The 15,423-nt window shown below is 43.7% G+C and overlaps 2 protein-coding genes across 7 annotated transcripts in view; one reads left to right on the forward strand and one right to left on the reverse strand.

Annotated features, from left to right (window-relative positions):
- Positions 1 to 3,064, reverse strand: part of MFSD1 (major facilitator superfamily domain containing 1) — a 336,629-nt gene extending 333,565 nt beyond the window's left edge. For all 3 annotated transcript variants that reach the window (XM_044089276.1, XM_044089274.1, XM_044089273.1), the window contains exon 1: positions 2,502 to 3,064. Coding sequence is in view for 1 of the 3 variants with exons in the window: in XM_044089273.1 (XP_043945208.1) it covers positions 2,502 to 2,526 (25 nt within the window). In the remaining 2 variants the exon portion in view is untranslated. The remainder of the gene's footprint in view (positions 1 to 2,501) is intronic.
- Positions 3,065 to 3,931: 867 nt separating this feature from the next.
- FLCN (folliculin) overlaps positions 3,932 to 15,423 on the forward strand; it is a 439,052-nt gene continuing 427,560 nt past the window's right edge. Inside the window, exon 1 of one of the 4 annotated variants that reach the window (XM_044089272.1) lies at positions 3,932 to 4,316. The gene's annotated coding sequence lies outside the window, so the exon portion shown is untranslated. Of the gene's footprint in view, positions 4,321 to 11,181; positions 11,198 to 15,423 lie in introns of those variants that run through there. The other 3 variants (XM_044089270.1, XM_044089269.1, XM_044089271.1) reach the window with 3 other exon arrangements.

Below are 15,423 nucleotides of genomic sequence, written 5' to 3' on the forward strand. Positions count from 1 at the left end.
CATACTGGGTGACTTCAAGTACCCCTCTATTAACTGGAAAAACTACTCATGTACCAGTACACTTGCACAATGCTTTCTGGAATTCATTAATTCCAATGCCCTGGACCAGCTCGTTCTACTAGATGTAGCAACATCCTTGACCTGTTCATTACTAACATGGGTGACCATTGCTCTACACCAATAGTCAACTCCTCCCTGGTTAGATCAGACCGCAAACTAATCACCTGGGAAAATCGACATCCCTCCCACCCCACAAAGGTAACCACCACGACAAACTTCTCCAAAGCTAACTTTGGGCTCCTAAAAACATAAGTGACTAACTTCATGGCACCCATGCAAATGGAGAATAGTTGCATGACTGCCGAATCATGCACCAATGCACTGTACGAATACGTACACAAATGCATGGATCTCACCATAGCCAACAGAACCAAGACGCTCTCCTCAAAAAAAAAAAGCCACTCTGGTAGCACCCTGCCATAAACAAACTCTAGAACAGAAGGAGGAAACTGATGCGGAATACAGTGAAGTCCCAAGACTGGAAAAACTCCCTTATCAGCCTCAACAAAAGGTTGAGACCTATCATCAAATCCTCTAAAGCTAGCTATGAAAACACAATTGCAGCAGACAGTAAAGACAACCATAAGGCCTTCTATAGTTATGTAAAGAATTTCCACGGCAATACCCAGATTTCCTCTGAGCTACTGCACAATGGTACCTCCTATACCGAGCTAACAGATATTGCCAATATACTGACCAACAGATTCAGTGCCAATTTTACCCCCCCCCCCCCAAGGACCAATCACAATACCAGTAGATTACCAGGCACCCAGTATTACTGCTGTACAGGTTAAAACAGCACTGTCCAAGGCCAAGAATACAGCTTCTATGGGAACCTGACAATATCCCCAGCTGTGTTCTACATGAACTACAGAGTGAACTGACACCTCACCTGTGTGGCCCGTTCAATCACAGCCTCACCTCAGGCTTTGTCCCTACCGAATGGTGCACTACTACAGTCATCCCTCTGCAGAAGGGAGGAGTGACTACAGACCCCGGGAACTATCACCCCATTAGCCTGACGAGTCTGATGTGCATATGTTGACATCCTACAGAAAGGCCTCAATGAGACCAACGACTGGTGCCAGAGCCATAGCCTTAAGTTCAATGTGTCATCGTCCCCCTTGTGAAAAACCCGGTTCCCTTGAATTACCACATAGATGGTAATCCACTGAACACAGAAGGTGTTATAAGAGACCTAGGAACACAGGTTGACAGCAGCCTCTCTTTTAATCACCACATTGCCACTGTGGTCAGAAAGTCCTTCTGTGTGGCACATCTCATTACTAAGGGTTTTCCATCCAGGAAGAGAAAGGTCATTGTCTCCCTCTACTCTTCCCTCATTAGGCCAATCATCGAGTACAATGCCCCATTTGGCATGTACTTCACAAGACACCTGCAACAACTGGAGAGGCCAAAAAAGTACCTCACAAAGAGGATCCTAGGCCTTAAACACTTGTCCTATATGGACAGTCTCAAAAAACTCCAACTATTCTCGGTCTCATATAGCCTACTTAGAGGCGATCTCTGCTTAACTTATAAAGCCATATCTGACCCAGCGCCGTTAATAATGCTACATCTAAAGAAATCCCAATCCCTCCGCACCACACGCTCGAGACCTCAACCTCATTATCACAATCAAGAGAACACGCTGGAGGGACAGATTCATAACCCAGAGACAGGCCATGCTATGGAATAGACTTCCCATACTTGCAAGCAGAGCACCTCACTGGCCCTGTTCAAGAGGAATCTTGACGAGTGGATGGGAAAGAGAAAATTCACCCCGGGGATCACTCCAGTGGCACTACTCGACAAGGGCACTAGGAACTACGGTCGGGTGGCATAATGCCAGGGTAATCCTATGGGCTAGGCTTGTAAAGGCTCCAGGACCATTAGCCTAGTACACACCGTTGAGAGGGAGAGGGAGTGGGAGTGGGAGTGGGAGTGGGAGCCCCCCCCCCCCAATTAAAATGTTGAAATATCCATAGCTCCCCCCCCCCCCCAATTAAAATGTTGAAATATCCGTAGCTTCAAACACCAGGAGACTTTCTGATACTTTGGCTTCCATTCACAGCTTTCATCCTCTGGCATTCAGGATCAAAATCCAAAATAATCTGCCAATGCGTCTAATACCTCGAAACACTTTCATATACTGGTATCACTACCACCCAACAAAAAAGAATAGATTAACAAGACTTATATTTATTACAACATCCATCATAACCACTCTAATGTTGTTAAACATAACATATTTCAGGAACAAGGTAATATCTAAATGCAACATAAGAACAGAAAACAAAGAAATAATGCTGAAAAAAACGTACAGCAACTTTACTTTATTCAGCGAGACCTTACAATTTTTAGTCATTGTTATACCAGCTGACAAGTCACGTGATGCACCGGTTGTAAACAGCATGTTTTGCTGATCAGCAAGTACTAACCTTTTTCCGCAGCCTTTTCAGCCATGGTTCTTTCACCCAAAACTTGTTTTGGGGTTACAGTCAGCTGAGTGAATCTTTAGACTTCCCGCTTACGTTTTCACTTGATAAAGCAACGGTCTATGACAACAGCAGCTCCCACAGCACCGTTAACCTTTTTACAGATATTTAGTCGCTTCCTCTTTTACCAACATTCCTCACTCCCAGAGCACAAACCCTTCTTAGCGATGTGCTTCTGTTTCCTCTCTTTAAAATATGTGAGTACAGCAGCTCTCTAAATCACAGGACAGCCCACCCATAGCATTTTCTGCAGAATATGCAGTTTTGAGCCGTTATACACTACCACAACACAATACGGCGATCAAGCTTCAGTCGCTCTAACACAACCTCATCTTGTGTAGATCTCACTCTCGCGGCACTGCGAGTGAGTGTAACTTGTCAAAAGGAAGTCAATCTTCTGCGTGTTTTTTTCGCACGAGTGGTACTGTAGCTATAATGCACCTTTAAAGTGTTGAAAGTAAATTATTAGTTTGTTACATAGCTCTATCAGGGACAATTGTCAAATATTAGGGACAATTGTCAAATATTAGTACTGTTAACTACAGACATTGACAGAATAAGAGAATGTGAAGCATCCATTTAGTGCAATAAAAGAAGTCTATAACTCGAATTATTGTCATTGTATAGTGTAAGTCACCAGTTTTAGGAGAGATTAAAAGGAAAATTTGAGTCAAAATCAGTTACAGTTGGGAGGTATGGGTTAGGTTTTCTTCCCGTGCTCGAATGTGCGAGTTTCCTACCTTGTCAGTAATCCCTAGTGATTTACTGGGAAAAAAAATCAAACATTGTACTTAGGGCAGGGCAAAGGTATGAGGAAAAATAAGCCAATATCGTAATCTTAAATTATTTAATTTTAGTTTCTGTTAACGATGTTTCTATGGTCTGTAGTTTGACTCCCCCATTCATAATTTTGTGACACTTGGCAAGTTACTTAACCAGACAATGATCCTGCGCGGACGCTGAAAAAGGTCATTGGAAATCAGTGCTCTAATCAGGTAAACAACAGTGTGGAAGCCATGGGTTCTCACAGGCCTTTTTGCTGGTATAAATAATATTTTAAACACACTGTATTTTTAAGGATTTCATTCGTCCCTGTATGATGACTAAGTAGGTTAACCAAGGAGTTGGCATTATACATGATTTTTATCTATAAGGTGTGAAATGCTTAACATCCTGGGAAAAACAATGCGTTTTTAAAAGTGCACCATCACTCCACCTTCTCTTAAAAAGACTCATTAAACGGAAATGATTTAGAACTTGCATTTAACACATGCAGCATTTAATTCATTTGACTCTGCAGCCTCTCGGTCTCAGGAGCATTCACAAATCACATGTATAGGGGTGATTTCCATATGCGTCAAGCAACCAATGTACGCATGAAGTCACTGTCAAATTTGCATAGCAGTCGACCGTGCTTTATTTGCATACGACATCACGGCTATTTGGCTAGTCAATCACATAGGCCACGCCCACTTCCGCGCAGTCCGACAGGGAGGAGTTATTACAATAGTATTATGCCGCAGTATTTACCGTTCACAACAGTAGGGGTGTTGAGTTTTGCGTTTTAGTATGGTAAAGCTCAGTTTCATTTCTAAATTTTAGACTAAATTACGTCACTATGTCTACTTTGTTGATCTAGCGAACTACCACATTCTGGCTGTGGGTTTAATTCAGCCCTTCAAGTTATGATCGGCTTTCCCAACAAACGTGATTTCATTGTCACATGATGTAAACATGGCTGCAATGGACTGATTTCAAGTACGTAAGTAGCATAATATGCAGTTCATTTCTGGATATATTTGTGGTTTAATTTTGTGTGCACACGGTTTTATTAACGTCTCAACTTATCGGTATAAAGTAGATTACAGTATTTTTGTTGTCATTAGTCATGGTAAGTTTGTATAAGGTGTCACTTGTAAGTGCACTTAAAGCAGTAATGTGGGATATCACAGTAGTGCAGTGGCAATTGTTGCTGTGCCAAAGCACTTGATTCCTTGGTTTAGTGCCCTTCTGAGATACTGTGTGTTTTTAGTCTGCATGTTCTCTCTGTATCTTCATTGTTCTTTTATGGGTGCTTCCACCTCTCAGAGACAAGCTACGAGTCTGTTATCAGACATTCAAACTGCCAGTAGATGTACATGTTTTGCCATAGACTGCTGTTTTGTCTAGGATTAGCTTTTAGATTTATGCTTGTTGAGTGCCAGGATATGTTTTGTCTTTTCTGTGAATGAATGAATGAAAATAATAATGTAGGCATAAATGCTTGTTAACTGTGTTTTTTGATTTAGTTAACATTTGGTAACAGAGTTGCCTATTTGACCAGGTCCATTTTCATTTGGGAAATGGGTAGAAATGTTCCACAGTAAATACATTTAGGATAGTTAATGAAAATATGAATGTCGTAGAAGTGACAGTAAGTAGACAATAAGGCAACTGAAGACATCTGTCAGTAATATGTACGCCATCATCTCCATAAAGCTTTTAAATGTGTTGTATTAAACAAAATTAAGGATAATATTTTTAAGTATGTAGATACCTTGCTTTAATTTTTGTAATAAAAGGATTATTATTTTTATTTTTCGTTTGTTGACCGGGATAGTCCAACTGGATTAATGTCCATTTTCAGTGGAGGCCCGGGGAGAAAAGCTCCAAGGTAAACACCTAATCATGAAGGGATTCACATCTAGATCAGGGGAGGTCATCGTGCCTCTTTACTCAATCCCTCATCAGGCCCATAATCAAGTACAATGCCCCTTTTGGGATGTACCTTACCAAACACCTGCAGCAACTGGAAAGACCCCAAAAGTACCTCACCAAGAGGATCAAAGGGCTCAAACAGATGCCATATGCTGCCCGGTTATAGAAACTCCAGCTCTACTCAGAGGCATACCGCCTGCTCAGAGGCGATCTGTGCGTGACGTATAAAGCCATGTCCAACCCGGAATTAAGGGACATGCTGCACCTCAAAAAATCCAAATCCCATCGAGCTACGCGCTCGAGAGACTTGAACCTCAGCTCTGAAATAAATAGGACATGCTGGAGGGACAGATTCATAACCCAGAGGCTCCCTTCACTCTGGAATAAAATCCCAGTCCAGGTTAGGCAGAGTCCCTCATTGACTCTCTTCAAGAGGAATCTTGATGAGTGGATGGGAGATCGTAGGTTTACCCCGGGTATCACTTCTGTGTCACTGTTAGACAGAGGCACAGTATACTAACCTCGAAAAAGGGCATAGCAAAATTAATTTAAAATGGGTGGCGAAAGCCAAACATACTCTGGCTAGGCTTATAAATGCCCTAGGGCAGATAGCCTAGTATGAACCTATAAGTAATAACAAAGAAAGCATATTTCCAAGGTAGACAGATAAGTAATAACAAAGAAGGCACATTACAGAAGAGATATTTACAGATGACATAAGTAGACATGAAATAGATAATATCACAAGTTCGAGTTACCCCTGGTAACAGTCAGGGGAAAAAAATAACAGTAATTTGATTAATAGATTATATACATTCATGGTGAGAGTTAGCCAGTCTTGTTCATAGGTAGATACTAGGCTGTCTGCCCTAGGGCATTTATAAGCCTAGCCAGAGTGTATTTGGCTTCCGCCTCCCTATTAGATTAGCCTACTGTGCCTCTGTAAAGTAGGTCACAGAAGGTACCCTTTTAAGATTAGTTTACTGTGCCTCTGTCTAGCAGGGACACAGAAGAGATCCCAGGGGTGAATTTGCGATTTCCCATCCACGCATCCAGATTTCGTCGCCTGAAGAGGGTCAGCGAGGGGCTATGTCTAACATGAATTGGGATTCTATTCCAGAGTGAGGGGAGCCTCTGGGAAATTAATCTGTCCCTCCAGCATGTCCTATTTATTTTCGTGCTGAGGTTTAGGTCCCTGGAGCATGTAGCTCTAAGGGACTTGGATTTTTTGAGGTGGAGCATGTCCATTAATTCTGGGTTTGACATGGCTTTGTATGTCAGGCATAGATCGCCTCTGAGTAGGTGGTAAGCAACTGAGTAGAGCTGGAGTTTCTTTAGTCGAGCTGCATAGGACATCATTTTGTAGCCCATGATCCTCTTGGAGAGGTACTTTTGGGGTCTCTGCAGTTGCTGCAGGTGTCAGGTAAGGTACATCCCAAAAGGGGCATTGTATTCAATTATGGGCCTGATGAGTGACGAGTAGAGGGGCACAATGACCTCTCTTGATCTAGATGCGAACCCTTTCATGATAAGGTGGGCTATATAGAAGGTCTTTCTAACCACTTTGGCAACGTGATTATCAAAGGAGAGATTACTATCTAGGTTGGTCCCCAAATCTCTAATTACTTCTTCCGTACTTAATGGATTACCACCTATGTGGTAATTTGTGGGCACCTTGTTTTTCCCAAAGGGGATGACTATGCACTTTTTAGCATTTAGCTTGAGGCTGTGGCTCTGGCACCAAGCATCCGTCTCTGTGAGACCCTTTTGGAGGATGCTTGTGTCAGCTGGAGATTCGATTATGGACCCCAGTTTGCAGTCATCTGCGAACTTTGTCAGCCATAATCCCCCCATGTTAGCCTGAATCTCAGAGAAGTATATACCGAACAAGAGAGGTCCCAGAACTGAGCCCTGTGGGACGCCACTTGTAACTGGTTTGGATTCGGACATGGCCCCTGCGATTCTGACCATGTGGGTTCTATGTCTGAGCCAGTTTGCAACCCATCTTGTGATATAGGGGTTGATATTTAAGCTGGTAAGCTTATTTATGATGCCCGAGTGGGGTATTGTGTCGAAGGCTTTTGCGAGTTCCAGGTAGGCTGTGTGGACTACCTTGCCCTCATCCTATGGCTTTGGTAACTGTTTCAAAGAAATCAACTAGGTTTAAGAGGCAAGATCTGCCCTTAAAGCCGAATTGGGTAGGGTCCAGTGTCTGGAGGCTCCCAATGTCTTTGTTTATGAGTTCCATGATAATACACTCCATAGCTTTACAGACCAGACTAGTCAGGCTTGTGGGGCGATAGTTTCCGGGCTCCGTTATGGCACCACCTTTGTGGAGTGGGACCACTGTAGCTGTACGCCATTCTTTGGGTAAATATCCTGTAGTAAGGCTAAGTTTGAACAGTGACTTAATGTGAGGGTTCAGTTCTTCTTGGAGCTTGTGTAAGACACAGCCTGGGACACCGTCCAGTCCCATAGATGCTGTGTTTTTTGCTTTGGAGAGGGCAGCTTTCACCTGTGCATCTGTGATGTCAGGGAGGTTACATTCAGTTGGGATAGGCATTTGCTCCTTTGGGGGGGAAGGGGGGGAGAAGTTTGCGCTGAATCTGTCTGTCAGGATGTTGTCTGTGTCTGTAGGTTCGGTATATTTTGTACCGTTATGCAACAATTCAGAGCATATCTGGGAGTTTCCGCCCATGTTCCTGACATAAATAAAGAAGGCCTTCGAAGCTGGCCTTTGATGATTTTGAGAGGGATCGAAGTTTCTTGCTAATACTGATCAGAGATGCCTTTCCTTTGTGGGATTTTGCTCTGTTCTGTAGTAGCTTCCTCCTTCTGTTGTATAGCTTATTTATGGCCGGGGTCCACCAGACCGGTCTCCTGTTTTTGGAGGAGTGAGTCTCGGTTTTATTTGGGATAGCACGATCCATGCATTTCTGCAGGTGCTCATAGAATGCATTTGTAAAGGATTCTGCGGATTGGGCTGTATTATCCTCTGGCCCAGGGGCTTTGAAGGATTCCACCTCAGTCTTGAGAAGTGCAAAGTTGGCTTTTGAGAAATTCTTTAGTGATTTCCTTGGCTGGGGGTGGGGACGGGATATGGATGTCCAGGGAAATTTGTTTATGGTCTGATCTTACCAATGAGGGGTTTATCTCTGGTGTGGAACATAGAGTCCCCATTTTGGTGATGACCAGGTCCAGTATGTTGTTCCCTCTTGTGGGAGTGGTGACCAGTTGTTCCATTGCGTTAGAGTTTATAAATTCAAGGAACCGTTGGGCAAGAGTGTTTGGGCTTGAGTAGTTTTCCCAGTCAATGTTTGGGTAGTTGAAGTCACCCAATAACATAGTGTTTGGAGAGACCTTCATATTCTCCAGTGTTCTCAGGAATGCCAAGTGGGGTTCCTGTAACGGGGAGGGTGTTCTGTAGCAGGATACAAACTGAAAGGCAGTTTTGTCCGCTGTTAGTTGCACATGGATGGTTTCCGATGCTTCATGCAGTGCCACTAACCTGGAGGTGTAGGTATCTTTGATGAATATAGATACTCCTCCTTTTGTGCTTCGGTCTGAGTTTTGGGGCTGAAATGCATGGTATGAGTTATAACCTGGTAGTGCTGGGCTCCTCTCAGGAGCCTTGAACCAGGTTTCTGTTACTGCACAGACATCGATTTTCTCCATACTGAGGAGAGCCTTGAGTGCGTGCATCTTGAGGTTTAGACTTCTGGCATTGAGTAGAATTACCTTTAGTTTTTTTATCCTTGGGTTGTCTATGGAGGTGGGTTTGTCCTTTGAGCCTTGCCTAAAAAAGGCACTATGGGGTGGGAGGAGCCTTGGCCAGTATACAAAAGCCTAAGGGTGACAGGCGCAAGCCGTCCCTAGCGAAGCAAGTGGCTTGTCTAGCATGTCATCCCAGGCTGACAGACACTGGATCCCCTTTGAATGACACCAATACTTTAGCCAATTGTTGAAACTGATCATTTTGTCTTTATACTGTGGCATCATTCTTGGTGAGGGCAAGATGCTACTCAAGGTCAGGGTCATACCAGCCTGGGCTACATGGTCAGAGAGCTCCTCTGTCTCTTTTCATGTAGTCCATGGAGGTACATCTCAGGTCATTCACACCAGCATGGACAATGACGGAGTCATACTTGTACTTTGGAGTGACCTGAGTGCTTGCGTTATGTGGCGGATCCTGGCACCCGACAGGCAGCTTACAGTGACCTTCTCCTTGTTCAGTCTGGTGAGCGGGACGTCAGTGTGCCGGGCAATAGAGTCCCCTATAACAAGTGTATTTGGTGTGTTGTTTGGCCTTAAGGGCTGTGACTGTGAGGCACACTGATTTTGTGAGATATGTGATTCGTGGGTATTGTTGATGGGTGGCTGTTGCTTGGATATCTGCTTAGGAGGTCTTTGCTGTTTAGGCAGATTTTTATTTAGAGCCTCCGAGTATGTTTTTGTGTGTGTACGTGTTGGGTATGCAGATGCAATAGGTCTGTGTGAGACTGGATTTGTGGTGTGGGTGGTTGCCTTTTCCTCCTGATTGTGCCAGTCTTGGGTTGAGAGAGCTCTGCCTCCAGTTTGGCTGTGTAACTGCATCTCTCACATGTATTAGAGTTTGTTGGAAGGAGGAGAGGGTTGTCTGTGTACATAAGGCAATTGTAACATTGCCTCAAAATTCCCAGATTCACCAGCTGGACTGGAGAGTAACCTTGAAACTGACCCTTGGACATACCAGATAAGTATAGGGAACTGTTTTTTTACTGATCAGATTAGGGAAGGGAACTGATTTTTCACTTGATCAGGATGGACCAATCGGGAGCCTAATACTTATGAGAAGTCAAGGAGGGAGTAGTTCTTTAGTTAGTTAGTGTTTCCTTATAAGAGCTGAGCAAGTGCAGGGCTTTAGAAAGAGAATAGAGTGATTACTTTGAGAGTTTGAACAGTTCTAAGGGAAAAAGTAAAGAGCAGACTTTGTGGAGCCTGGAATAGTTTAAACCTGTTTAGGCGGCACTGCCCGACGCTGCTCAGTGCGCAAAACCGCCCAAAAAGAGAGAGTTGTAGGTTTTTAAGAGAGAGAGATCAAGGAGTTTAGAATTGACCCAAAATGGCCAATAAAATTACAGCTTCTAGGTAGTAACCACTCCTCCAGGGACAGGCAGGCTGTTCAGTGTTAACCACTCCCACTGGTGAACACAGAGACTTCCCTTTAGCCCAAGCAAGCACTGGCCTTCTAGAAACTTCCAAACAGTTCAGAACAGCAAATCTGTAACTGAACTTTCTTAACTTTCAGAAAGTGGGAAAAAAAGCAAGATTTTGTTTTTTTTTTCTTTTTGTTGTAGTTTAAAGGTGGCAGAGATACACAAGCAGCAAAATAATCACAACAGTGCAATAAATGACCCCACACTTGAGTGCTAGGCCAAAATCAGGTAAAATGCAGTTTTTAGAGAAAAAAACTATTTTAAATTAAGTGCAACACAGGAAATGCAGTAAACAGGCTCTAGATGTGTTCCAAGTACTGTTACAGATATAAACTTTAGCAAGCCGGAAAATGCCAAAAAATAGGCGGCAAAGCAGTAAAACTTAACAAAAAATCAGAAGAAAATACTTAAAATCACAAAAGTGGCTCCTTTTCTTCTCTCAGCATTTTCTCCCCTTGGTAGGTGCTTCAGCAACAACTAGCAAGCCTGAATACGCCAAAACCACGAGGCAGCCAGGTTTTAAGAGAGACAGATCAAGGAGTTTAGAATTGACCCAAAATGGCCAATAAAACTACAGCTTCTAGGTAGTAACCACTCCTCCAGGGACAGGCAGGCTGTTCAGTGTTAACCACTCCCACTGGTGAACACAGAGACTTCCCTTTAGCCCAAGCAAGCACTGGCCTTCTAGAAACTTCCAAACAGTTCAGAACAGCAAATCTGTAACTGAACTTTCTTAACTTTCAGAAGGTGGGAAAAAAGCAAGATTTTTTTTTGTTTGTTTTTTTTTCGTTTTGTTGTAGTTTACAGTGGCAAAGCCAGTTTAGTGCCAGATGTTGTTTGAGTTTAGCTTTGAATTGGGATAGGGAGGAGAGAAAAGTAGTGTTAGCTGGAAGGAGGTTCCATGCTTTGCCTGCAGAGTTTGCAAAGAGGGAGTCACTGGCTACATTGTTAATTTTAATTGTCTTAATTTGTAGTCTGTTTGAGGATCGGGGCAGTCTTGGATTGTTGTGTGTGTGTGTGTGGGGGGGGGTGATCATATTTTTAAGAGCTGGTGCGTTATCTGGATAATAGAGGATTTTATTAGCCATAATCAAAAGGTTATATTGGATTAGACTGGGAAGTTCTAGCCACCCAAGCTGTTTAAGGTTGATGCCATGGTGTGTTCTAATTATTATTAAATTATTCTGTGAAAAGAATGGAGAAAATAAGGAAAGAAAGAAAAATGTTTATCATAAGAGATAGTTGCAATGATTAGTCAGAAAGTAAGTGCAGTTAACTGAGAGAAAGATCTAAGGTTAAAAAGAGGAAAGTAATTTATGGGAAATCTCACCCGATCCCAGAATAGAAGGGATTGATAGATTTGATAGCTGTTTCCCAAGTCTGTGGGCGGGTGATACGTGGTCATTCTTAGTTAGTTCATAGGTAGGTACTAGGCTATTGGCCCTAGGGCCTATATAAGCCTAGCCAAACGGTACCCTGGCTTTCCCCACCCAAGAAAATTATTTTCCTGTGCCCCTGTCGAGCAAAGCCACAGAAGTGATCCCCGGGGTGAATTTCCTGTCTCCTATCCAATCATTAAGATTTTTCTTGAAGAGTGCTAATGAGGAGCTTTGTTTGATATAGATAGGTAGTTTGTTCCAGAGTATGGGAAGTCTCTGGGACAGGAATCTATCCCTCCAGCATGTTCTGTTTATTGTGGTGACACGGTTTAGGTCCCTAGAGTGTGTAGCTCGGAGGGATTGGGATTTGTCCAACAGCTCTGGGTTTGAGTAAAGCTGGAGCTTTTTGAGACTGTCTGCGTAAGGCATCTGTTTGAGGCTGGTAATCCTCTTTGTGAGGTATTTCTGCGGCCTTTCCAGTTGTTGTAGATGTCTTGAGAGGTACATACCAAATAATGGGTCTAATGAGTGACGAGTAGAGGGGAACATTGACCTCTTTTTTCCTGGATGAGAAACGTATTGTAATGGTGTGCCACATAGAAGGATTTCCTGTCTACTGTGGTGATGTGATTATCAAAGGAGAGACTACTTGTCCACCTGTGTCCCAAGGTCTCAACACAGGCCTTTAGCTATCCCTCCTGTACTGGACATTGTAGATGATGCCTTTTTGGAGTCTAGCCTGGCCCCTGGCACCTTACCTCCAGCTCCCAAAAAACCTGACAGGTATTACAGAGTTCCTGACTCTCACAAGTTCCTCTTTAAGAATCCTACTGCGGATCCTGAGACCATTTCACAGGGGCCCAAAGGCATTAAGGTTACTACTGCCAAAAACCCTACCCCCTCTGAAAGAGATTCCTGGGCCCTGGACATATGGGGAAAGAAGGTATACACTTCTGCAACTTTGGCCATTAGGGCCTTAAACTTGCCAGTTTCATATGTTAAAGTATCAGCAGCATATTATTGGATTGCTTAAACAGAAAATGATGTTGATTCCTGACTGTGCTGAAAATAAAGACTTACAGGATTTAATGCATTCTGCTGAGCAAGTTGGAAAACATACTTTGCAATGTGGTTTTGATTCATTAGAGGCATCTTGCAGGGCTGCTGTCACTGTGTCTGTACTTAGAAGGCATGCTTGGCTTAAGGAGCAATCTTTACCAGATCATGTTAAAGCTAAATTACTGGATGCTCCCTTAAACCAAGACCACCTGTTTGGCAACAAAGCAGAAGTGGTACTTAAAAAGATGGAGGAAAAAGCTAAATCTATGCAAACTGTTAAAGATTTCCTGCAAGTACAACCTCCCAGATTTAGTAGGCACTGGCCTTCTAAGAATTGGTCCTTTCCTGCCTCTTCCAGGCCTTCTCAGTCCAAACCCAGAACCAGCAGAGCACCCAGGCTTCAGTCCCAATGTACTCACAGACCTAAGCAGTGGGGGGCTTCCACTTCCAAAGCTGGAAGTAGTAAGACACCCCCTATGGTAAACTGTCACAATGACTTAACTTTAAACCTCCCAAGCCCTGCTCAACTGACTGTTTCTTTAGGGGGAAAGATCGCCCTGCATGCAAAAAACTGAACTCATTACCCAAGACAAATGGGTTTTAAATATAGTTTCCCAAGGATACAGATTCCAGTTCCACTCCTTACCAACCCCAAAAGGGTGGCCAGACCTAACCCCAAACTAGTGGGCAGAGGCTCAAAAGCAAGTTCTCTCTCTTCTAAGCATCAGGGCTATTCAACCTGTCCCAGAAGAAGAATGGGGGCAAGTTTTCTACCCAAGACTTTTCCTGGTACCCAGAAAAGACAATTCCTGGTGTCTTATCCTGGACCTGTCTACCCTAAACACTTTTTTGGTAATCCCAAAATTCAGAATGCTAACTCTTCATTAGCTGCTTCCTATGCTAGGCAAAAAATGCCTGGTTGGCAACACTGGATTTAAAGGAAGCCTACCTGCACATCCCAATAAGGGAATCTTGCAGAAGATACCTACACTTCACAGCAGGCTACATGCACTATCAGTTCTCTGCACTGCCCTTTGGCTTGTCTACTGCACCCAGGGTGTTCATAAAGTGCCTAGCTCCAGTCATTGCATTTTGCAGGCAAAGAAATATTCAAATGTACCCATACCTGGACGATTGTCTAATTCAGGCAGAAAGTCAGGACGTACTATTAAATCATCTGGCATTTGTAAAGAAATTACTAACTTCTCTGGGGTACACCCTAAACGAAAAGAAATCACATCTAGTACCCTGCCAACAAATTGTATTCCTGGGAGCAAGCTTGAATACAACTTCCCAGATGGCATACCTCACGCCAGAGAAACAAGTTCATTTGACAGCCTACTTCAAACTACTGGCCACAAAGACCCAGCTATCTGCAAGGAAAGTACTGCAAGCCCTGGGGTTCATGACCTCTTGCATTCTACTAATTCCATATGCAAGACTGTATATGAGGAAACTACAATGGTATTTAAAAAGCCTATGGTGCCAACATTCTCAGGACCTAGAATCAATGATTCCTATCATACCTTGTCTAAAGACAGAGTTTCTTTGGTGGGCAGAGGCCTGCCACCAAAACAAGGGACTGCCATTCACTCTACCCCCTGCCGCCCAAACCCTAACAAAAGGCACATCAGACTATGCATGGGGGGCTCACTTGGCAGGACAGTGCATTCAGGGCAAATGGAACACAAGTCAAATGCACCTGCATATCAATCAAAAAGAAATGTTAGCTGTACAGAATTCCCTGACAGCCTTCAAGGACCACATTCTTCCAGGACAATTATTGGTAAAGACAGACAGCACCACTGTTATAAACAAGCAGGGGGAAGCCATTCATACCCCTTTGCAGACTAGCCATGGCTCTGTGGAGCACAGCCTTGCGCTACCAAGTGCACCTACAAGCTCAATTCCTGCCAGGCAAGCTAAATACACTGGCAGACAACCTAAGCAGAAATCTCATGGACCCACTCGAGTGGAAACTGGAACCAAAGATATTCAACATTTTGAGATTCAAATGGGGGAGCCCAGATATAGACCTGTTTGTCTCCCCTCAAAACTACCAATTGGGCAAATTCTGCATGAGGACTCCACACAGACAAGCTTGGAAAGTGGATGCCCTGTCCATCAGATGGAAAACCTATCAGATTATGCCTTTCCCCCTCTGCCTCTCCTCTCCAAAGTGCTACTAAAGATCAAACAAGACAAACCAAGGAAAATACTTATTGCACCAGACTGGCCACACCAACACTGGTACCTCCTACTGTGCAGTGTGTCACTTCTAGAACCATGGCACCTGCCTCAGACCCCTGCCCTGCTGTCCCAACAGGAGGGCCAGATTCTGCACCCACAGCTTCAAACCCTGAACATTGCAGCCTGGCTAATTACATGACCTCTCCTTTACCATCCCTCAGTAAGCAAGTGATGGGTGTCATTCTGGAGGCTAGGAGGCCTAGTATTAGAAAATCCTATGCTGAAAAATGGAAGAGATTCTGTTCCTGGAACTAAACACAAGGGGATGGAGACAACTGTGCCCAA

The sequence above is a fragment of the Protopterus annectens genome, chromosome 12.part0 (assembly GCF_019279795.1).
Source record: "Protopterus annectens isolate FY-2018-M chromosome 12.part0, PAN1.0, whole genome shotgun sequence".
Taxonomy (NCBI): domain Eukaryota; kingdom Metazoa; phylum Chordata; order Ceratodontiformes; family Protopteridae; genus Protopterus; species Protopterus annectens.